The following is a 23,284-nucleotide window of genomic DNA, read 5'->3' on the forward strand; positions in this document are numbered from 1 at the left end:
AGTTCCCTAGAAGAAGTGTGCGGACATGAGGAGACTATGAAAAACTCAAGCTGTACTACTGTACCCCCGAAATGAACTGCTTGTTAAAACTATTCATACTGCAATAAAACAAAACCAAAAAAACATGAATATTCTAATGGTGGACTAGGCAGTGTTCTTAGATATACCAGTTAGATCTCTAGTATGCAGTGTAATATGTTGGCTTAAGTCATTTCACTGCAGAAATGAGCAGCACGTGAGGGCACTTGATACTCTGACTGCTCCTCACCTCTATCTCTTCAGAGTCTAGCACAATATCTCTCGTGGCAACAATTCAGCTCCACATTCTAACTGTTACAGTGTTGCCAGATTGAGATTTTCATCCCATAACTATGCCATTTAAAAAAAAACACATTTGGCTGGCACAATATTCATATTGTTGGCAACTTTAAATCGAGATCCTATATAAAATATTCAAACATATTTACAGTTTTTAACACTTACACTATATCGCCAAAAGTGTTTGGACACCCGACCAGGAGCTTGCTGGACATACCAATTCAAAATCAAATAGAATTAAAATACAGTGACCCCTATGTGATCTTTTCTTTTCAGTGATCAGTGATAGCTTTTCACAAGACTTTGAAGTATGGCTGTGGGAATTTGTGCTCATTTATAAAAAATAAAAAAAAATAAAAAAAAACATTTTGTATGGCTGGTAACTGATGTCAGCTATTCCAAAGCTGTTAAGTTGAGCTGAAGTCAGGGCTCTTTAAACCAAGATTTTCTTCATGAGAGTTATATTTTATTTAATGAAATATTACTTTGTGCTTAGGTGGCACAAAGGTCTATTATGCCAGCCCACCACTGCTGAGGCGTCTACACAGACATGATTGGCTACGTCTGGCTGAGTCTTTTAAAGTCCTGTGATGAATTGGAGCCCTATCCGAGGTGTTTCTGTCTTGCACCCAGTGTTTGCCAATGAAATCAGACCTGCCACGAATATGACCAGGATAAAGCGGTTAATAAAAAAATAATGAAAAATATGATTTTGATGCAATTGATTCGTTGAAAATCATTCACAAAAACAGATCATATTAACATACACAGTTATAACTGCAATGCTATAATGCAAAAACGTAATCAAGGTAGAAATAAAAAGCACAAAACAATTTCATTTTCAACATTTAGCAGACACTTTTATCCAAAGCGACTTACAGTGCCATGACAGTGTATTGTCCAAGCAATTGAAGGTTAAGGGCCTTGCTTAAGGACCCAACAGTGGTGGGGCTTAAACTAGGACCTTTCAATTACTAGTCCAGTAGCTTAACCACTAAGGTACAACTCAGGGGCGTAACTACCGGGGGTGCAGGGGGGGTGGGGGGGTGGGGGGGGGCATGTGCACTGGGGGGGCCCTCTATGACATGAACTCAACCCCCGACAAATAACAAATTTCATATATATATATTATATACAGTATATATGTGAAATTTTTGGGGGGGCCCAAAAATTTTTTGCACTGGGGCCCATGAGCTCCTAGTTCAACACTGCTACAACTGCCCTATTTACAATGACAGCTGACATTTACTAGTTATACAAGTACTTTTATCATCTTTAATTGTAATACACACTTAAGGCTTATAGCTATCCATTCCAGCTTCAACCTGGAATACTGTATATATTTTCCATTTATTTCCATTCAACCCCTCTTCACAAAAAAGCAAATAATTACAGGGACACATTTTGTTTTTATCTACAAATGAATAAGCAAACAAATAAGTAAGTGAACATATATTATTATTATTTATATTAGGAGCCCTAAAATGCGCTCTACCCACTATGTAGGACTGCACACTGATAGCTAAAACGATAATCACACATTTAGTTCTCGAATATGATCTACATTATTAAGTGAGATGTCCAAAATTGTAAGCACAATTAAATAACCACTTAATTGTGAACCTTCGCTTGGGGATATTACAGCGCAGATACTGTGGACTGAATTTTTTCCAATCTGGCAACTCAGCAGCTGAGCGCGTTGGGTTGTGTGTAGGAGCACAGTTAGAGGCTGAATGCAGTGAGTTGTGGATGCACAGCAGTGATGAAGTCCCTGATCAGAAGGTTTATTCTCCATGCATTTTTATTTTAAACCGAACCGGTCCTCAAAAAAGACAAGTTTACAAAAGGATGCACAGGTGGGTGAGAATCTAAAAGCACTATTGTTGTGTTAAATAACGCATGTATGTTTTCTGTAAAATATAGCAGGGATAAAGTTCGATTCGTGCCAGATATACAGACACGGTGCGCACCTAAATCTGTTAAAACGAACCAGTATGTGTTAATGAATAAGAGTTCCATTTAATCCATTACTTTTTATTTTGTCAGATCCATATTTTGCGCGCATAGAGAAGCAGCTGTGCGGCGGAGCTTTTGTGTGGGCTTATTATAACGCTGAATATAGCATTTAAATGTTATTAAAGTCGCTTTTAAAGTGTTCACAAGCCCTAAAAGTGTTTAGACAGATGAACAGATGCACGGTCTGTGAGTGCTACAGTGGATTTAATACTGGTTTGATCACTATAGTGTGTTGTAAGGATGAGGGGTTTAGGCTTGTGTATCTACACCTGTGTTGCATCAACAGGCTCTTTATCACTCAGTCTTACACAAGAAAAACTGTGCTTTGCTTTTCCCACATTGCCTACCATTTACTATTGTTTTACCTGTATATACTATAGTGGCAGTGTAGTATTTTGGTAAAAAAAAAAAAATATATATAAATATATATAATCCTGTAACTGGTGCACTTCTTGGTAACCTGTCTACTAAATATTTAATATGATACAGTAGTATGGTATCTAAAGGTTTATGATTGTGGTGTATTGATGATGAAAACATTAACAGCATGTATTAGCCAAAAAAGTGTCAGTTAGCTCTTTATTGTGTGAGATTTAATGTGAAATAGTAAACGTGTCAACATTTAAGAGATCAGCTCTTTTCGGGTAGCTTAAAAGATATAAAAGCAACAGATATTAAAACTGGAAACTATTTTTTATGTTTTAGTGCGAATTGTCTTAAAAGTCACATCAGTGTGTGTAAAACTTATATCATATAGCAAATAGCATCATCAAAAAGAACAGTTGGCACATGTCAAGACTTAATATCCCACAGTCAAAGCAACAAATGAAATTAAAATGTAAACAAATGCATAACTTGGTGTCTAGCACAACAGCCTTAAGCAGTGGAATAAATAATATGGTCTTAATATGGATTTTTATTTGTTGGATGCCAAAGGATGCCTTCAACCTAGGTGAATGCTACCAGATGTTAAGTATGATTGGGGGTTCCAATTTATATCCTATAGTGGAAACGTTTTTTCCCTGGGAATAATTCCATTTGGTGTGGTTAATCAGGCACCAAGAAGTCGTCAAGCATGGATTTTACTGTAACAAGATGTAAACATCATTAAACCATTATGGGTAGTTCTGGCATCCAGACTACAAAAAATATATGCATCTTAATTCTCAGAACACTGCAAGATTTTTGTTTTAAACTATGCTTTAATAACATCCCAGCACAACCCTTGTATATCTTGTATATTTAATCATCCTAACCTTCCTTAAATTGCAGCTCTAATAACAGTTACACTCTATACTATTAAACATTTGTGCCAGCAATAAACAATTCATAAAAATATGAATAATGTTATGAAGATTGGATTTTTTTCCCACTTAAGTCAAGTCAGGTTGTCTGACAGCAGGTAGAGTGGACTGTAAAATGTTCTCATGTATGATGACCGTAAACCAGGAGAAACACTGTAGACTTTACTGCTGTTTTTTTTACCCTTAGATAGAAATTTTATTTGCCATCTGAAAAGCATCACCCACCATAAAGTAGAAAACTGCATCAAATCGATCAAACAGATCTCATCAGACAGTGATATCCCATTAATTCTGTCTACAAGAAATAGCTGTTTCTTTTCCCACCTCTATCCAGGTGTGATTCAGTTCCCATTCTCAATTACCCTTTTTGGTTTGCACTTAACCTACTTTAATTTCTCGACTTGAGTGCCCATGACTGACCAGAAAAGAAAGTAAAAATGGCGAGAAGGGTTAAGGAGCTGATGATTCAGCCTTCCAACCCTTGAAACAATTTATTTTTGTGTCCATCACTGTGTGTGCAGGTGTGACTGGAGAATAGGTGTTTCTGCTGCTGTTACCATGTGTGACTACACTTAATTCAGTCATTTTTACACTTCCAGCTTCTCACAGTTGTATGTAAGAAAGGAACCTGGGCAGAAATGTTTTTGGCAGTACAGTCACAAGCATGGATGATAATAAAATTGAAACAAGGTGGATTCAATTATGGCACGAGATTACTCCTAGAGGGCAGTGGGAAGTACTTTAATACATTGCTTCGACTGCATTATTGATTTTGGCTAACTACTTTGTTGTTCTTTCTGAATATGGCACTAGCAGAACAGAGGAAATTTTACTAACTTAGACACCAGCCATCATGCTGAATGCTTTAATGCTTTATTGAATCTGTTTTCCAACCAGTGAGTAGTTATGTATTTATTTTGCTGCAGGTGAGTCTGATTCCTTTTGCCATGTGAGGGGTGTTATGTGAGCCCAGGTGCCATCGCACCTTTCTGGTGGTGGGGAGAAGATGATGCTGTGCTTCACTGCTATGACAACAAGACTTGTCTTTCTAACCTGGCTGGTGCACATAAGCGCATGGGGAAATCCCATTGTGCCAGCGTCTGAAGCTGAGGAGAGGGAGCGACTGGAGTGGGCGCTGACCCGTTCCAAGGAGGGCACGTTAAAGCCCGGTGGGCAGCAGCGTCTGGAGAAGATCAATAGTCTAGGACCGGAGGGGCAGAAGGAAGCTAACAGAACGAGCAGCAAAATGAGACCTAGCTGGAGTTCCTTGAAGCGAGTATCAAAATCTCAGGTAAAGACGCAGGAGGCCTGGACTGAGCAAGACTCGCTGAAGAAAGCTGATGAAGGCCCCACAGGAGAGGCTAATACTTCAATGGATGCCATTGATGAGTACACATACCTTGATTACAGGGGCAAAGGATGCATGGATGAAACTGGGTTTGTGTTTGCCATCGGTGAGAAATTCACCCCAGGACCGTCCACATGCCCCTGCCTGTGCACAGATGAGGGGCCTCTATGTGACCAACCAGAGTGTCCGAAAGTGCATCCTCGCTGCCTACGTGTGGACACGAGCCAATGCTGCCCTCAGTGTAAAGAGAAAAAGAACTACTGTGAGTTCAGAGGAAAGACCTACGCATCACTGGAGGAGTTTAAGGTAACGCCATAATTGTTCTAATAAAGAATTATTTTATTTACGGTAAATTTCGTAGTATTGAGCAGGTGCCCTTATTCACTCTGACCTACAGAAATGCTTTATTTCAGTGTTACACTATTATATATATTTATTCATTTATCATCAGGAATGGCTACACCGAACACTAATTCCTTTACTTACACATTAGGGCAGATTAGTACCAGTTTAGTCGGACAGTTTAGGCATATTTTCCCTTTTTTTCCAACTTGGCCATAGCCAATTCATCCACCTCTGTGTGGGACCCCGATCACATCAGAGGAGGTTATATTTTCCTGACACACACTCTCCCTGACACGTACACAGTCAGTCGACTCCTTCTTATTCACCCATACTTCCATGGATTTGTGCGTGAGACCAGTCTTGCAGAGTGTGCGTGACTCTTGGAGAGTCACGCACTGATCTCCATGTTCCTCCACTTCTGTACAGGTGCCTTGGGTTAGGGTGTCTTACTAACTAGATAGATAGATAGATGGATAGATAGATAGATAGATAGATAGATAGATAGATAGATAGATAGACAGACAGACAGACAGACAGACAGACAGACAGACAGATAGATAGATACTTTTTTGATCCTTTGCAGGAAATTTCTTTGTTACAGCAGCTCACATTAGACAACAAACAACTTCTTGTATACATACAACATTCACTAACAGTATAAAAACAAGCAATAAAAATTTACAGTATGATTCCATATACATGTAAACACCTCTTTTCCCACCCAACAGACTAGTGGCCAATTTTGTCTGCTGTAGCCACTGCCAATTGTGCCTGTTGGAGGTGCCTAGCCGACTGGTAGCAGAGCTAAGATTCAAACTCAGAGAGTTCAGAATCCCAGCACTGGCGCGCCACCCGGGCTCCCCACCAATCCACCTTTTGCATGCTTTTAAAGTGTTGGAGGAAATTAAAATATTCAGAGGAGCCCCACATGCACATGTGGAGCAGATGTGAAACTTTTACAGACAGTGAAAGCCCTCAAGGCACTGGTGCTACACTGCACCCACACTACATGTTAAATATTTGGGCTGCTCAAATATATCAGCAGTCTTCTTTGTATTAAATAGGCTAGGGCAACAAAAAAGGTCCAGTGTATTTTATTAACACACAAGTAATTAGTTCTATGATAAACTTATTTTGTGGCACTAAAATTCAACACTGAGTTACTATTTTTATTGAACCTCTGTTCTCCTGGACCTCGGTTAATCACATAGCTGAATTGAATTTTTGTGCTCTAGTGGCTTTTTCTGTCAAGTCGAAATAATCTAATATGTGCACATCATACCTTGATTCACTATTGATTGCAGTAGAACCAAAACGAGTTACATTTTTTCCCATCCCCTCCTTACTCTGACTCTCACTCTTAATCCCAGAATCCAGTGAAAATGTTCAGCCTTGTCTTATCCACTCCACTGATAATAAGAAAATACCATCGTTTTGCCTGGTGTTCTACACTCTGAATGCGTTTTCTGATTCTTGAGATACTGTTTGGATTTAAATCAAGACTTAAACACCATTAAGCTTAAAGTGGACATGAATCAACCTAATTTTGATGGATTGTATACAGAATTGTGTTAAAATTTATTTTGGAAAAAAAATTGATGTTAAAATCAAATTATGACACATTAAATTATGAAAGATTATGTTTTGGACTAAATTATGCTTTCGCACTGGCTTGCTGCCATGCTGCAGTTGCGTCAGTGACTACATCATGAGAGTGGTTAGTTGAAAAGTCTAAGATCTAGAAACACAGCAGTACAATAACATGGTGGTGGTGTGTTGATGTGTGTTGTGCCGGTATGAGTGGATAAGACACAGTAGCGCTGCTGGAGTTTTTAAATACCGTGTCCACTCACTGTCCACTCTATTAGACACTCCTACCTAGTTGGTCCACCTTGTAGATGTAAAGTCAGAGACAATCGCTCACCTATTGCTGCTGTTTGAGTTGGTCATTTTCTAGACCTTCATCAGTGGTCACAGGACGCTGCCCACGGGGCGATGTTGGCTGGATGTTTTTGGTTGGTGGACTATTCTCAGTCCAGCAGTGACAGTATGGTGTTTAAAAACTCCATCAGCGTCTCTGACTTTACATCTACAAGGTGAACCAACTAGGTAGGAGTGTCTGATAGAGTGGACAGTGAGTTGACACGGTATTTAAAAACTCCAGCAGTGTCTTATCCACTCATACCAGCACAACACACACTAACACACCACCACCATGTCATTGTCACTGCAGTGCTGAGAATGACCCATCACCCAAATAATACCTGCTCTGTGGTGGTCCTGTGGGGGTCCTGACCATTGAAGAACAGCATGAAAGGGGGCTAACAAAGCATGCAGAGAAACAGATGGACTACAGTCAGTAATTGTAGAACTACAAAGTGCTTCTATATGGTAAGTGGAGCTGATAATATGGACAGTGAATGTAGAAACAATGAGGTGGTTTTAATGTTATAGCTGATCTGTATTTATATATATATATTTATGCATTTTATCCTGACTTTTAGCATATCCAATTATCCAATTGCATTTTGCTTCCTCTCTACTGATGGTGATCCCCGCCCTGATTGAGCAGAGCGAGACTGAAACGTGCCCCCTTCGACATGTGTGTTCATATGTGGATCAGCTTTGTGTACGGAGAGCTGCCGCACCCTGATCAACGCATTATCCCTCGACTCTATGCAGGCATCATAAATCAGCCAGCAGAGGTCATAATTGCCTCAGTTATGAGGATTCCCTATCCGACTCTCACCCTGTATGAACAACAGCCAATCATTGTTCATGTAGGCGCCCAGTCCAGCCTGATGGCAGAGCTGAGTTTTGAACCGACGAGTTCGAAATGTCAGCTCTGGTGTGCTAGCGTGTTTTACCGCTTCGCCACCTGAGCACCCCCAGCTAATGAAAGTTATTAGTGAATGTTAGTTCATTTAAACTAAGACAACCCACCTTGACATCACATGCTACTGAGACAAGATGGCACTACACTTGAAAAATGTAATTTAAATAGCTTATTATTTTAATCTAGTTTTACTGACTGTTAAACCATCTTGGTTTTTTCATGCTAACTACATCTAGTGCTTCATGTCCACATCATAGGAACAAATTTTAGTCTTCTGACATAGCTCACTGAATTGTCATGTCTCTTTTTAATCTACCACATTGCATGTGTGATGTGAGAAGAACCGATCAGTGTTACAGATTATTCTGTTATTTTCTGTCTCTTACTCCACTGGTTGCCTTTTATAACACAGTTGCTCATTTTCTTGCATGTGTTTTTTTAAGAGACTTTTGCAAAACCACAAACAAAAAGAAACGTATTACAAAAGTGAGACACAACTCAGTTTAAATGCTTTGGTAAAGCCTTGGGGATGGACTTAGTACTCCTGCTTAATTGAAACTATTAAATCTACAGAAAGCAACCTTAACAATTAGAATCTTGGCTGAGGAAGGGCAGTTGTAGCTAGGGCTGCCACTAACGACTATTTTTCTATTGATTAATCTATAGACTTTTATCAATTAGTCGATTAATCGAAACGATAAATTTTCCTTCAAAAATGTATATCAGAATCTCATTTAAGCTTCTTTTATTTTAACAACAAACTGTGTGGCATAATAATATGGCACAAAACTAAATGTAAACAGGGTTTATGTCCATATTATCAAATTCTCAAGTGCTCCATATTAAACAAAGTGCAGCATGTGTTTATGGCATTCTGTACACAAAGCAATGTGCTTAAACTTATAGCAGAAATAAAATAGTTAGAGGTAGTCACGTCTCATTAAGTCCAACGTTCAGTAAAGACAGAATGAGCCCAGATTCTAACCTACACATTCACTCAAAAATTACTTCACATGTGATGTAAACAAAGTGGTAAGTGTTTCACATGAGAAGTTTTTTGTGCTTTGAGCGCCGTGGCAACCACAAAAACCGTGAGACCCAACGCAGCAAAGTGCGTGGCGGTCTAACTGAACTCGCTAAGGAATACGGTAATTCAAGATCTCCGAGATTAAGAAGCGTAATGAAACAATATAGAAGTGAAAGTTTTGCCGTGTCTCATGCGCCCTAACTGAACTCGCTAAGAAATACGGTATTCCAAGATCACCACGATTAAGAAGCGTAATTAAACAATATAGACGTGCAACATCACGCTAGTGCTGCTGTGGTACCATCAAAGCTTTGCACAGTGTACAAAACACTTGTTTGTTTTGTGCCAGTTTTAAGTATTCCCAGACTTTGAATGGAATGAATAGAAACATTGTATTGTATATTAAGTGCTTTAAAAAAAGTATTCTGAACCTCCCGGTTCGAGGCTCGGTGTTGCCACCGGTCGGCTGGGTGCCATCTGGCGGGCATAATTGGCAGTGCCTGCAGGGTGGGGGACCGGACTATATGTGGGTGGGTGGGTCTTTATGCGCTGTGTAAGGACCCTGATTTGCAGAAGAGACGCCCGTGCAGAATGCACGGACGAGAAGAGGAGGGCTGTACACGTGTAAAGAAGGCGTGGGGCAGCGGCATGCTCTCCTTGGATGCAGGTCTTGTGTGCCTGTTAGCAGCGGAAGACAGATTGGAAGCGCTAAAAATTGGGAGAAAAATAATAAAAAATAAAAAAACAGGCTCAACAGTGGCAGCTGTGCACGGCATAATTCATCAGTTTCCAATCAGTAGTCAAGTATCTTAACTTCTGAACCACTGTTGCCCACAGTAGGGACAAAACGCATCATATTTTATAAATGAAATATAAAAAGTCCTTCTTTTTTTGTTTATGTTTTAACTTTACAGTAAGCAATTCTTCTGCTTTATGGGGTGTAACGTTTCGTCAGTGTACCACACAAACATTAGCAAACCTCTGCATGACAGAGAGCCTCCAGATTTACACCGCAGACAGAACTGTTTGTCAAGGAACACCAGTTGCATAATAAAACCCATGAAAAATCAAAGCAAATCGTATTTACATTTATACACTTTTCAGACCAAACTAGGGTCATCATGCTGTAACAGTAATTCAAGGTGTCTGGTTATCTTTTGTTTTATCATTTATCATCCACTTCATCCTGATCTAAAACACTGGGCACAGGGAGCACATCTTAAAAAGGTGCCAGTTCATCACTGAGTGACAAAAACTCACACATTTAGTCACTCACAGAATCAGAATACCTGAAGAAAACACACATGATCATGGAGAGAACATGTTAAACTTCAGAAACATTGGAAGTGAGATTCAAGCCCCATGTTGTGTTGGGAAAGGGACTGGTACACTTTAGAAAGTAGACGACAATGAAAAGGGAGGATTACTTACAAGCTGTAGCTTAGCGGTTAAGGTACTGGTCCGGTAATCAGAAGGTTGCCGGTTCAAGCCCCACCACTGCCAGCTTGCCACTGTTGGGCCCTTGAGCAAGGCCCTTAACCCTCAATTGCTTAGATTGTATACTGTCACAATTGTAAGTTGCTTTGTATAAAAGCGTCTGCTAAATGATGAAAATGTAAATGTTATAAATACTAAATTGGGCGCTTGGGTAGTGTGGCACTCTAATGTGCTAACCCACCCCCACTGAGACCTCAAGTTTGAATCTTAGCTGTGCTCTCAGCCAAGCCATGCATCCACACAGACACAATGTTTTTGTGCCCTTAATAGCTGAATGGCTTTTAAATTGTTTATTAAGCATACAGTGCACTACACAGTCTGTACACCACTATTATATCATAATCTATTATGTTGCCAAAAGTATGTAGACATCTGCCTATGAGACATTTCAGAACCATAGAGTTGACACCTTTGTGTGGCTATAACAACCTTCACTCTTTCTTATAGGCTTTCTACAAAACGTTGAAGTGTGTCTGTGGGATTTTAAGCTTATTAACCTTAATAAGTACAAGTAAGGTCAGTAACTCATGTTGGAGGAGGCCCGGCTCTCAGTCCATGTTCTAATTCTAAGAGCATTGATAGCTCAGTGGTTAAGGTACTGGACTAGTAATCAGAAAGTTGCCAGTTCAAGCCCCACCACCGCCTGAAGTTGTCACTGTAAGGCCCCTTGAGAAAAGCCCCTAACCCTTAATTGCTCCAATTCGCTCCAAATGTGTTCAGTCATAACTGCGTGTTCTTATCACTTACCCTGAAGAGGAAAGGGTCAGACAGTTTATTTAACATTTTGTGTGATTCTATAATTGTTTTGTTTTCTAGTACTTCACCATAAAATTACTTAGAATGGAAAATTACTTTATGAAAGTAATACTTAATATTAGGGCTGTCACATGATTTAAAAAAAAAAATTAAAGAACCAAATTAATCGCAATTAATCGACTGCAAAAATAACTAAAAAAAATTTAAACAGTTATGCTCTTTTTTTTTTTACAGGAAAATGTTTACCAATAAAAAACATTAATATAATTATGATACAATTATTACATCTAAATTATAGAAAGAGTCTATATATAGTTTTTAACAGTTACCCATCTTTAAGCCTAATTATTTAAAATGCCAAGTCTGTTCACATTATCTGGCAAAAGGAAGGATCTTTTTCTGTTTGTAACCCTGTCACTGGAAACAGACACTTAGGTTACTACAATGAACCATTTTGCAACAAGTATAACGTCATGTAAACCCACATTGTTAACTATGTTAAAGCGTCTACAGTCCATTACGATCCATTTAACACCAGTGTTTGTAATGTTCCCACGACGTGTACAGTCCATGGGCTTCCCATCCAAATTCCTCCCAAATAAAGTTGCCTGAGCTCAATTTGCCTGTAACGCGTATTCGTGTCAGACGTCTGATGAGACAAAGGTGTGCTTTGACCGAAGCATCAAAAGACTTTGATCAAATTACTGTAATTTTGTCTAGTGATGATTTCTCACACTTTTTGAAAACAGAAATTATTATTCGAAACACGCTACATTTCGCAATATGAAGCAGCAGCAGCTAGAGTAAATAACTCATGACTGCAAACTGGAAAAAGACCCGTGTGTTATCACTACAGTATAAACACAATGTTGCCGTGTTAAAGCAGCACAAATTACCACAGTGACACATATTTGATTAAACATTTTAATCTTGATTAATTTTTTTAATTGTGATTAAAATTTTAATGCGTTAATCATGTTAATTTACGTAATTAACGACAGCCCTACTTAATACTAAAATTTCCTTCTAGATTATTAGAGTGTGTTTTTGCCTGCTGACTAACCAGCATAAGAACTATATAGTAAGTGTGTGTGCTGATTCCTGGGGCCTTAAGTCATGGCTCTGCGCCACAGAAATGCATCAGCAAAACCTCTTTATGACAGAGAGCTTCCAGACTCCATGCGGACAGATTTATGTTCGGTATTCTGAAGCATCATTTGCAAAATATACTAACTACTAAGGTGCAAAAATCTTTACAAACTTCAATTTACTGCAGTGCAGGGACAGTTTGTAAAATGCATTAAAAAGTAATCTTTGATTTTTTTATTCATGAACACTGTTTGTGAAGCCACACTGTTGGAGCACATGCAGAATGAGACCTTGTGTTGTCTTGTTAAAATAATAATAGACTTCCCAGGAAAATATATTGCCTTGATGGCCTCTAAAATCTCAATATACGCCTCAATGTCAATGATACCTTTACTCATATGCAAGTCACTCATGCAGTGGGCACTGATGCAACTACATTCCATGACAGATAGCTTTTTAACCTTTTGCTGAGACAGTCTGAATGGTCCTTTTCATCTTTGGCCTAAAGTAGCCTAAGCCTTTGATGGATTCTCCTTTTATAACCAATCATGATACTTCAACTGCTTTTTGTGGAATTGTGTATATATATACAGTATATACACACACACCGACCAGGCATAACATTAGGCATAATTATAACATTTTGGTGAAGTAAATAACACTGATTATCTCTTCATCACAGCACCTGTTAGTGGGTGGGATATATAAGGCAGCAAGTGAACATTTTATCCTTAAAGTTAATGTGTTAGAAGCAGGAAAAATGGACGAGCGTAAGGATTTGAGCAAGTTTGACAAGAGCCAAACTGTGATGGCTAGACAACTGGGTCAGATCATCACCAAAATGCAGCTCTTATGGGGTGTTCCCAGTCTGCAGTGGTCAGTATCTATCAAAAGTGGTCCAAGGAAGAAACAGTGGTAAACCGAGGACAGGGTCATGGGTGGCCAAGGCTCACTGATGCACGTGGGGAGCGAAGACTGGCCCGTGTGGTCCAATCCAACAGACGAGCTACTGTAGCCCATTTGCTGAAGAAGTTAATGCTGGTTCAGATAGAAATGTGTCAGAATACACAGTGCATCACAGTTTGTTGCATATGGGCCAGCAAAAGGGGGACCAACACAATATTAGGAAGGTGGTCATAATGTTATGCTTTATCGGTGTATATATACAGTATATTATCAATGTAATATTTTATAAAGCTTTCACTCTTATTTTGCCCCTATCCAAACCCAGGTTCAAAGTTTGTTTATATTTACTAAATATAATAAAAGTACAGTATATATAAAAGTTGGTCAGCAAACTTTGTACTTTGTCAGTTAAATAAAGGTTCAACTTTCACGGGTACCCTTGCACTTTATAAAATGGACAATAATGCATTAGGAATAGTATGGATAGTTCTGGGTGTGATGTGAAAAAGTGGCTTTGTAGAAATGTAAAAGTGTACATTTAGTGTGTCCCAACTCACCTCTGGCTACCATGTACACTATATAGACAAAAATATTTGGACAATGCTTCTATTTCTTCAATTCATGTGTTTTAAGCACAAAAACTGTTAACAGTAATACATTAATAATATAAAGAAAATTGTAAGCTTCCAACTTTGCAGCAATAGTTTAGGCAAGGCCATTTTCCTGGTTCAGCATTAATGTGCCCCTGTGCAAAAAGCAAGGTCTATAGAAGCATAAAAATACTTGGTTTGATGAAACTCTAGCAGCCTGCACTGAGCCCTGACCTCAGCCCCACTAAACAGCTTTGGAAAGAACTGGAACATTAATCGAGACTTTCTTGAAGTACATCAGTGCCCAGCCATACAAATGCTCATTTGAGTAGGTTGGCACAAATTCCTAGAGGCATACAAACTGCATTTTTATAAAATTTAAGACATTTTTACAAACGCATTAAAACTAAAGACTGTACTTTGTTAAATTGCACAAACTTTTATTTAACTAATAAAAGAACAAAGAAAACATTTTGTGTTTTTACTGACAAACTTAATTGTATATTGTAAATATAAACAGAATTTGGTGCTTGCAAAAAAGTTGGGACAGAGGCAAAATAACACTGTTCTGGAAAGTCCCACAGCTAGCAGTTTAACTCATCATCAAGATTGAGTATAAAATGAGCATCCAGCAAAGTCTTAGTCGTTGCAAGCTATGGATCGTGGTTCACCACTTTGTGCCAGACTTCGTGAGAGAACTGTCAGTCAAATCAAAGACGTTTGTTTATTATTGTAAGATTGCAAAGAAAGTAGGTCTCTCACCATCTACACTTCATAATATTATAAGAAAGATTCAGGGAGTCAGGGGGAATCCTGGTGTATAAAGGCCAGGGGTAAAAACTGCAGCTGAATGTGCATGACCATCTAGCCCTCAGGCAGTGTTATTTGAAAAACCATCATGCTATTGTGATGAACATAATCACTTGGGCTGGGCGGCACTTTGGAAAATCATGTCGCTTAATAGTTCATTTTTGATATAGGAGACTGTAATGGAATACTGTTTCTGTCAATCAGAGTGCAGGTTTAAATAGCTCTGGAATCTTAAGTAGCTTGTGGCATTTAGTTTAGGCTCAACTGGGAGGGTACAGACTGCAGAGCCTTTTCTCTTCCAACTTGGACAGCAGCTTATGTTTTTTGTTTTAACACATCCAAACAGATTGTTGAGGTTAGTTTGAGAGATTATGTTTTACACTCTTTGTTTACATTCATGACATAAATGGTAGTTACTCATAACACAAGATTCATCAGTTCACACAAGGTTATATCGAACACAGTCGTGGACAATTTAGTATCTCCAATTCACCTGACTTGCATGCCTTTGGACTGTGGGAGGAAACCGGAGCACCCGGAGGAAACCCACACAGACACGGGGAGAACATGCAAACTCCACACAGAGTTCTTGCTGTGAGGCGACAGTGCTACCCACTTAGCCACCGTGCCGCCCTGTTTAGGTTAGGCATGGATGTGGCAAAAACATACAATGTGTAGGTGTTGTAAAACACCCACAGATGCCTCCCATTGCAGGCAGTTGTAGCCTAATGGTTAAGATACTGGGTTAAGAATCGAAAGGTCACTGGTTCAAGCCACACCACTGCCAGGTTGCTACTGTTGGGCCCTTAAGCAAGGCCCTTAACCCTCAATTGCTTAGACAATATAATAAATAATAGAAAGGCCGTTTCCCTTTCAGCATGATTGTGTCCATTTATTTACTAAACGTAAGTATTTGTTTGGTGTTGAGTATCTCCAGTTGTCTGTACAGAGTTATGAATTAGAACGCTGATTGCAGGCCTGTCCTTCTTGCCCAACATCAGTGTCTGGTATGACATGCTTATTTGACTGAATAAACAATTTCCCAGAGACACACTCTGAAATTATGTTAAGCATGAGAAGTGAGAAGTGGAGGAGAAACACAACTCTGTATTAATGATCATAGCTTTGGAATGTATAATATGTAAAATTACAATGATTGTAGCATGTTTGCTTGGTTATTAACTTATCTTATCATCTGCGTAGGATTCGTAATTTCTCTCATGAAAGGAAAGGTCAGACTGTTAAATTTAAATGTTTAGTTATTGATGACTCATGACTTTGTCTGCAGGCTCTTGACCACAGAATTATTCAAAATGTCAAACATTATTATATATTCAAGACTCTGCACGCCCCTCATAAATATATTTGCTCTGAAATGATTTACATAGAATTTTTGCCTAATAACCTCATAGTAAGCAAGTCTGCTGTTGTGTGGCATTAAGGTCATGGCTCTGTGCCTCATTAATGCATCAGAAATCCTTTTGTCCAATGCAACTTGCAATTAAGGTTGGGATTCAAGCATAGAGGTGAGCAGTTAAGATTAAAGGCACTGCTTAAAAAAACAAGAGTGGCTTTTTATCAGTTCTGGGATGTAAACAATCTAATTACAAGTCCAGTTCATTGAAAAAAAAAAACATTGTTCAGTAGGGTTGGGCGGTATTGCAGATTTTGGCTGACAAACTTTACAGTGTACAAACTTTACACTGGTTAGTTTTTAGTTAAAGCTATTTCTTAAAAGTGCGTGAAGCAGAATGCTGATTAAAATGCATTAAATGTTGTAATAGTTACACAGTGACGTGTACGATTAGTTATGCCTGTATTACAGAATTGAGTTCTATACGGTAAAACAAATATTAATGTAAATGTTAATGTTGTGATGACGGTGATGTAAAATAATGTCAAGTAATTCAAAGTCCAAACATTTGAGTGGGGGTTTAACAAGAATGCTACTTTTATTGTCACACAAGCTCAGTGCAAAACAACATAAGCACAGCCGGAGACGGTCATTTCTGATATCTTCCCTACACACTTGCTCCCTATGCCCTAGCATAGTACACTTAACATTCCTAAAGGGCCAGACAGTATATTTGTAATTCACATTATACGACAGGTGAGATGTTAGAAAACAACATTCTTTTTTCTTAGAATAGCCCTTTTTTTTTTTTAGGAAAAATAGTCCTTGTGTGAATTACAAGGGCAGGAAAAACTAGGGCAGACACAAAAGTCAGAACAGGGGACGCGGCGTAACGTTATTATTACTTTTTGCTCCGTCTTCTCAACACTTGTGCTTGATTTACACTGTTACACGCATGCACACACTTGTGTTTATTTGAACTGATAGAAAATATTGATTTCGGAAAATTAAAATACGACCCGCTTGTTTGTTATTTGATTTTTAATTTTGAAACGAAAAACAAAAAAAGCTTTGGGATTTGACGTGAAAAAAGAATGACCAAAGGTACATGGACCGCTTACCTCACAGCTAACACTAGCCATTGTGGCTTTTTGCTTGTCTCCCTGTGTTATCACCTCAAAAAGTGAGCACCCCCACAACCAATCAGTGAGCTCCAACCGCCTACCACTCCCACACCTCCCTTACTGTGGATGCGCGAATGTCTTAAAGTTTCAGTTTTCAAGGTAGACCTGAAGCAGAAATTTGGCGCTTCACATTTTTAAAATACTGTCACCATTTTTAAATACTGTCAACATTTTTTAATACCGTGGTATACTGCCATACTGCCCAACCCTATTGTTCAGGCACCCCTGGCTAAAATGTATACTTTGCTGATTTATTAAAGAAAACTTATTTATATTGGATGGACCTTTCCCTGCACTTTCTAGTTGTATAACCTTGAAACATTTTGGACATTAAATTAACTTTTTGAGACTTCAAACCCTATGGCAACAGTGAACCACTGTGGGCATCCATAAGCAACAATAAAGCAAATTAATGGCATCACAGCAGGGAAGGCTAGAGAAAGAAAGTGCTTTTAGACAGCGATTTTACTTTTCGAACTGTCATTTATCAATGTCAGTTAAGGAACAGTGGAAATCAAAACAATATCTGGAAATATAAGAAACATTAGATAGGACTGCTGTTTTGCTGACCAGAAAGGCTGACCAGGCTCTGCAGAAAGAATTAGCTAACACAGAAGACATGGCTCTCTGTTCTGTGCAGCAATGCTCTCCAAAACATCAGAAGAAAACTTTGCGACTTCATCACAAAAGTCACATTTTGAAGTATTCCAAACGACATCTACTCAAGCCAACGGCATTTTGAAATGAGTGCTGTAGAGTAATGAATGAGAAAATTTGGCCCCAATTCCCCCAAGGGTATTTTTCGTGAAAAGGAGAGCCACATAGCAACGTTTAAACACTTTATCAAACGTTAAGCATAGAGTGAGAACTATTATGCTTTGGGGTTGTGTGGCAGCTAAATATTAGCATCAGTATCCTCTGAATGTGGCAGCATCAGTCAAGAAACTAAACAGAAACAGTTCACCAAGAGAACGTTAATTCAGTGTCGTAAAATCAACCATAAAGGCACAAAGAGGGTGCAGCAAGATATTCCACTAGCCACCAGGGCTGGGAATCTGAACTCTCCAAGCTTGAATCTTAGCTCTGCTACCAGTTGGCTGGGCGCCTCCTAGCAGACACAATTGGCAGTGCCCACAGCAGACAAAATTGGCCACTAGTCTGCTTGGTGTGAAAAGATCGGACCAAAAAAGGGGTGGGGTCTACAACGCTGTGTAAGGACCCAGGTTAGTAAAGGCGCCTGTACAGAAGTGGAGGAACGCGATCAGTGTGTGACTCTCCATGCATGAGACTGGCCTCACACGCAAATCCACAAAAGTATGGGTGAATAAAAAGGGGTTGGTGGACTGTGTACACGTTGGAAAGAGCGAGTGTCAGGCAAATATTGGCAGAGAAAGACTTATTGGCTAGGCTAAATTGGAAGAAAAAGAGAGAAAATACATAAAAGTTCCAAAAAACAAAAATGGTACTGGCTACAAAAGTGCCTTCAAGCTGTAATTATATGCTATATTTGCTTACATTGTAAGTTTTTACAACCCCAAATCAGAAAAAGTTGGGACAGTATGGAAAATGCAAATAATAAAAAAAGTTTCTTACATTTACTTTGACTTTTATTTCATTGCAGACAGTTTATTTCATTTATTAATAAACATTCATTCCTGCATTTCAGGCCTGCAACACATTCCAAAAAAAGTTGGGACAGTAAAGCATTTATCCTTTTCACCACACTTAAAAGACGTTTTGGCACCGAGGATACCAAGTGATTTAGTGTTTATTTTGTCCCATTTTTCCTGCAAACACGTCTTAAGATGTGCAACAGTACGGGGTCGTCATTGTCGCATTTTTCGTTTCAAAATTCTCTATTGGGGACAGGTCAGGACTGCAGGCAGGCCAGTCCAGTACCCGTACCCTCTTCTTCCGCAGCCATGCCTTTGTAATGTGTGCAGCATGTGGTTTTGCTTTGTCTTGTTGAAAAATGCATGGACGTTCCTGGAAAAGATGACGTCTTAAAGGCAGCATATGTTGCTCTAAGATCTCAATGTACTTTTCTGCATTAATGCTGCCATCACAGAAGTGTAAATGACCTTTGCCAAGGGCACTGACATAGCCCCATACCATGACAGACCCTGACTTTTGGACTTGTTGCTGATAACAGTCTGGATGGTCCCTTTCTTCTTTGGTCTGGAGCACACGGTGTTCATTTTTTCCAAAATAGACCTGGAATGCTGATTCATCTGACCACAATACACGTTTCCACTGTGTGATGGTACTGGAGATCCTCTTTCCATCTTTGCTCATTAAAGACTCAGCCTTTCCTGGATGCTGCTTTTGTACAAAACCATGATTACAATCACCTGTTGACATTATTATTATTATCACCTGTTTGGAATCACATCATTATTTAGTTTTTTCACCATTACTAGCCCTAAACTGCCCCTGTCCCAACTTTTTTGGAATGTGTTGCAGGCCTGAAATGCAGGAATAGAGGTATATTAACAAATGAAATGAAGTTGAGCAGATAAAACATGGAATATATTGGGTTCAAACCATCTGCAATGAAATTAAAGTCAAAGTAAATGTAAGGAACACTGCATTTTTATTTTATTTGCATTTTCCATACTGTCCCAACATTTTCTGATTTGGGGTTGTAATTAAAATAATAATAGTGTCTGTGCAATAACATTTGCAATTAAAAATGTTTGCTGCAAAGGTTGTGCTTACTTTGTGTTTTTGTTTGACTCTGTAATTATTTTGGTGTGTGGTATTTTTTTGCATTCATTTAGGTATCTCCATGTGAGAAATGCCGGTGTGAACCCAGTGGGGAGGTTCTGTGTTCTGTATCAGCTTGCCCACAAACAGAATGTGTTGATCCTGAGTATGAGCCTGACCAGTGCTGTCCAGTGTGCAAGAGCGGTGAGTGCCCTGTCAAGTTCAAGCTCTCTCTCTCTCTCTCTCTCTCTCTCTCTCTCTCTCTCTCTCTCTCTCTCTCTCTCTTCCAGGCTAAGCCTCAATCTCTACTGGTTTCTACCCCTCTCTGTATGTCATTTATTTCTGTTTTTTTCCCTCTCACCCCCATCCCCTAAAAGCAAAGTGAAAATCATTTCTGAGAAGTGACTGCAGTGTCTTGCCTGCAGTATGTTCAATTACCACTCCTCCCAGTTCCACTGAAAGTTAGCATGACTGGAGTGTATTTCTGGACCACATGTGGTTTTCACATGTGCTCCCATCTTATTGTCAGATTTGTCAGATGTAGAGGGTGATTTTTTAAAGAAAATTCAATATTTCAGCGCTAGTGTGGTGTCACAGTGGTTGCACTTATTTATTGCTCTTATGTAGTGCCATGTTAACTAATGCTAACACATTTTACACTATTTTTTATACTATTGTATTTACGCACTTTCTTCTTTTTTGACTGAGTTTAGCATAGCCTTGCACTTCCGAGGAGGGTATATTTGCCTAACACACGTTTCCTCTGATGTGTGCACAGTTCACCGACCCCTTTTTATTCATCCATATTTTGGTGGATTAATGCATGAGGCCAGTTTCAAGCATTGAGAGTCATGAACTGATCTCCTAACTAACCAGGGTCCTTACACAGCGTTGAGGACCCCACCTATGTAGTAGTCTGGTCTTTTCCTACCCAGCAGACTAGTGGCCAATTTTGTCTGCTGTAGGCACTGCCAATTGTGTCCGCTAGAGGGCGCCCATCTGACTGGTAGCAGAGCTAATATTCAAACTCGGAGAGTTAAGAATTCCAGTGCTGGTGATTTTACATAGTTAATGATTAAAACAGTCCAACAAATAAAAACATGACCTGGGACTTATTTAATATCACAGCCAGGCGCCCAGGTGGTGCAGTGGGATATTCTGCTAGCACACCAGCACTGAACTCCCCGGTTCGAATCTCAGCTTTGCTACCGATCGGCTGGGAGCCATCTAGTGGGCAGTGCCTGCAGCAGACAAAAATTGGCCACTGTGTCTTCTGGGTGGGAAAATGACTGGACTAAGTTGGTGGAGTCTTCAAACGCTATGCAAGGACCCTGGTTAGCAAACCGAAGTGCCTGTGCAGAAAGTGGATGAGCCTCATGTGCGAATGGGCATAAAGGAAGGTGTCCGCAAGAACTGTGCATGTATCGGAGGGGGCGTGAGCAGGCAAATATACCCCCCTCGAACGCAATCGGGATCCCCAGCAGCAGAAGACAAATTGACTATGCTAAATCAGAAGAAACAGGAAGGAAATGCATAAATTAAAATAATAATATTAACAATAATAACACAGCCAGTCTTGAATGACAATTTTGTGTGAAATAAATATTCATAACCACTCGTAACTTCATTCATAACCTCAAACTTGTGGTTAACACTTCATTGCATGATTTTTTTTCCTTCTGTGTATTCAGTGGAGGAACAAATTTCTAATTCAGCTTTTTAAAAAACAAGATTTTTAATTTGTAGCATATATGCAACATTATGCATTTCCAAAATAGTCATATGTTGTATGTATATCATGCATTTTGGCATTTTTAAGGAAATAATATGGAAATTCTGGGCCTGGCTGCTGCTGCATGCTGGGAGGCTGGTGACTGATTTGATGTTGAAGGCCAGGAAAAGGTCAATGTCTTGTCCTGAAACTGCTTGAGAGGCGGCAACAGAGTCACTATTGGCATCATTATCACCCTCTGAATCTTCTGAATCACTACTGGTTCCGTCGGGAGCCCACAGATTGTCATCGTCGTCACCACACAGTTCGTCTTTGCTGTTGCTTGGGAGGTCCAAAAAAGCAGCTATCACACCATCTCCCAGGTGATCGGACTAGTTCCCCTTGTTCGGCATGAGGATCCAACCTTACCACACGTTGTTGCGAATGTCCTACAAATAAATAACATAAAAGTAAGGGCACAGCATACGATTACTGCGTACAGTTATGCGACTGATAAGAACTACAAACCTGTATCTTCGTCTGGGATTTTTTCGGAAAGCTTACTTGCTAAATTTTTCACTCTGTTTCACGGCCTAATTCACTGAACAGTGTCGATTTAGCCATTGGCCAGAATGAAAGAACGAAAGAACGTATTCTCGATTCGTATGCCATCTATGGTACAGATACATGAGATACATTCACAGCTTCACAATCTCACCAATAGATGTTGGCAGAGCGTCGATTTTTAAAATTTATTGCATTTTTGCTATATGATGCAATGAAGGGTTAAAAAGCACTGCATGTTTTGTAAACAATCAAATTTTTGCATAGCAGGAATAATACAAACATCTATGCATTTGCCTGATACAGTTTTGCATTTAAAACATTATTAAATGGAGACATTGTTCCACCAGCACTTGTACTAAAAACAGTTACTGTTAAAAATTTACTCTGTCTGACTTATGAAGGTTGGATGAGGTGATTATTACTAGCAGGTGTTCCAACGCCTGCTTTCACCAGCCCAGTGGCACTGATAATTAAACATTTGTTTAAAAAACAACATTATCACTTTATTTACTGACAAAAACAAGAGAGTGGGCTGCAGAAAAGCACTTAATAAACTAACAGCTGAAAATAAAGCAGACCATATTCTGCAATTCTGGAATGGTTTCTGATCAGTGTAAATGAAAAATTCTCTGCTACACTTTTCCTCAGCTGTGCCTGCTGGTGGGCTCTTTGGTTAATGAAATGAGCTTAAAAGCCTGAACCTTGGATAATAGTCTGTATGTGTGATTTGCAGGGTTGGAAAATGTTAAAATGTGTTCAGAGCTTAAACGAATGGTGGCCGTTTTATATAATTTCAGACAGCACGTCCTAGACTGCAACTCCCTGTGCTTTGTCTCTGATTCTAATCTAACATAGCACCATTGGCTATGTTGCTTCCTTCAGCAAAACAGAATAATGACTCAGGATATGGATCTGAGACT

The 23,284-nt window shown here is 39.3% G+C and overlaps 1 protein-coding gene across 1 annotated transcript in view; it reads left to right on the forward strand.

Annotated features, from left to right (window-relative positions):
* The first annotated feature begins 4,647 nt into the window (after positions 1-4,647).
* Positions 4,648-23,284, forward strand: part of vwc2 (von Willebrand factor C domain containing 2) — a 37,597-nt gene continuing 18,960 nt past the window's right edge. The window contains exons 1-2 of the mRNA XM_062995135.1: positions 4,648-5,292; positions 20,161-20,290. Coding sequence (XP_062851205.1) covers positions 4,648-5,292; positions 20,161-20,290 — 775 coding nt within the window. The remainder of the gene's footprint in view (positions 5,293-20,160; positions 20,291-23,284) is intronic.

The sequence above is a fragment of the Trichomycterus rosablanca genome, chromosome 5, assembly GCF_030014385.1.
Source record: "Trichomycterus rosablanca isolate fTriRos1 chromosome 5, fTriRos1.hap1, whole genome shotgun sequence".
NCBI lineage: Eukaryota > Metazoa > Chordata > Actinopteri > Siluriformes > Trichomycteridae > Trichomycterus > Trichomycterus rosablanca.